General features: G+C 34.4%; 1 protein-coding gene across 2 annotated transcripts in view; it reads left to right on the top strand.

Moving 5' to 3' along the window:
* The first annotated feature begins 456 nt into the window (after positions 1-456).
* Positions 457-1,944, top strand: part of LOC115219351 (serine/threonine-protein kinase DDB_G0283821) — a 29,474-nt gene continuing 27,986 nt past the window's right edge. Inside the window, exons 1-2 of one of the 2 annotated variants that reach the window (XM_036503099.1) lie at positions 457-696; positions 1,107-1,204. In XM_036503099.1, the coding sequence (XP_036358992.1) occupies positions 601-696; positions 1,107-1,204 (194 nt within the window). In that variant the 5' untranslated portion in view covers positions 457-600. The remainder of the gene's footprint in view (positions 697-1,106; positions 1,205-1,944) is intronic. The other variant, XM_029789515.2, reaches the window with a different exon arrangement.

Here is a 1,944-nt window from a genome sequence, read left to right as displayed (position 1 = left end):
CATCCTGGATCTGTTGTAGCTCGGTTGCCTGGTAACCAAGAAAAATGTTAAAGAAGGTTGTGTCTGTTGCACCTTCCTGAGATACAGATTTTATTGATTCGTCACAAGTTTGAGCCAATATAGAAAACTTACTGTAGAGAGATAAATATTGCAACATAAAGAAACTGATTCAGTTTACCAAAATTCGATATATTATGAATTTCACGTTCAGAAGGAGCATTAAGCGATGGATGCTCAATACCTTACTCGTGTGCAATCATAAATTTTGAAGAAAAAATAGGTTAAATTTCCAACCTAGTTTCAGTTCGTTTTTCGCTATATCCAGTGTACTTTTTATAGTTACCTTATATATATATAGTCTTTAAATAAAGTGAAAGCTAAATCTTATTGCTGTTTCTTTTTCTGCTGGAAATAAATGTGAAAGTAAATCCTTAGATTTACTTTGAAAATAATTTATTTATCAAAAAGTTTCAACCAAGACATAAATACAATAGCTGTATCACTTTTAATTAATTTCTTTATTTAGTTCGAGAATAAATAGTCGAAATTCTAATGGCGGTATCTATGTGATTGTTAACAGCTGACAAAAACTGTGTTGTTATGCCGAAATTAGTTTATCCTCTTAGACCTTGGTTAATCCAATACATCTTAAACGACCAAACTCTTAAACATGCTAAGACTTTACAAGTACTTAAGGTTTGTATAATTTGTCTTCCCCCGTTACAATGAGCATTACAGTGGAGACGAACAGTGTTTTGTCTGCTCGTTGAAATTGACATTTGTTTCATAGATAGAGAGATATAGCGCCAAATTTGTAGAACTAAAGGAGGTTGCCATGCAACCTTATTTTTAATAATTCATTAAAAGAAACAACGATATTGATTACAAAACACAAATGATCTTGATTAGAATTTCATGTTAATCGAATATAACAAAGTTGTTTACATTAGTTTCGCTCTTAAATTATTGAAATGTGTTATTTTTCGAAGATAATTTAATATCATCAACAACATGAAATACTATTTAATTCAAAATCTTTTTAGTATTATATATTCCCACTTCGATCCAGTCCAGTTGTTTGTAAAATTATTATATATGATCAACAGCATTGTGATGGCCCACTGGATGATGGCACCATGGTTAAGATTGTCGGAGATGGAGAAGTTATTATGAGAGCCAATTTTCCTGAGTCTTCTTTTGAAAGGTAAGGTTATTTTCATTTGCTGTACTTTTTTCGTGTTCGCCAATTATTTGTTAACTTTTCTAACCCTATTTTCTAGTTAGATCCACCTGACAGAGCTAACAAGAAAGTATCTAAACGTTGTTGTTGGACCTGCGAGAAATAGGCAATTCCCTTTCAAATCACACTCAACTGTCTTAAAATAAACGGAAAGGAACATTGGGTAATGTTGTCCTAGATACACGGTGTCTGAGGAAAAACAAATGTTAGAATGCTTTTCATGAAAGAATTTTTTGATGAAGGATCACAAAAATACTAGTCAATATGGTCATGGTTGGAACACCTCTCAAAACCGATCCAGGGTTAGCATCAGCTTGCATAGGGATTTTTTTTTAAATTTAATCAGTCCAGAGAAATCTCTACACCAGTCACGAGCAAACTGCATCTCTCTAGACTTTCAAAATGGCATACCTAAGCTTGTTCAATACAGTCGTACATCCTATTAGAATTAACAAATAAATCTAATTGTGTTGGACAGTTTGACTAGAGTTGGTAAGCCTGCGGGCCGCACCAGGCTCCATTGTTCTAGCATGGGTTCTACAGCTGCATACCCTTCCTGATGCCAACCGTCCCACAGAGTGTGCTGGGTGCTTTTTCTATGTCACCAGCACTAGTCTCAATTCTGCTGTGGTGGATGGGTCTTCTTGAGTAAAGCAGTAGTTTTTATGGCTCCTGTGTATCTTCCACATACAAATGCTACCTTT

The sequence above is a fragment of the Octopus sinensis genome, linkage group LG1 (genome assembly GCF_006345805.1).
Source record: "Octopus sinensis linkage group LG1, ASM634580v1, whole genome shotgun sequence".
Classification (NCBI taxonomy): Eukaryota; Metazoa; Mollusca; class Cephalopoda; order Octopoda; family Octopodidae; genus Octopus; species Octopus sinensis.
The sequence above is the reverse complement of the archived record's forward strand: the minus strand, read 5'-3'. Positions and strand labels throughout refer to the sequence as shown.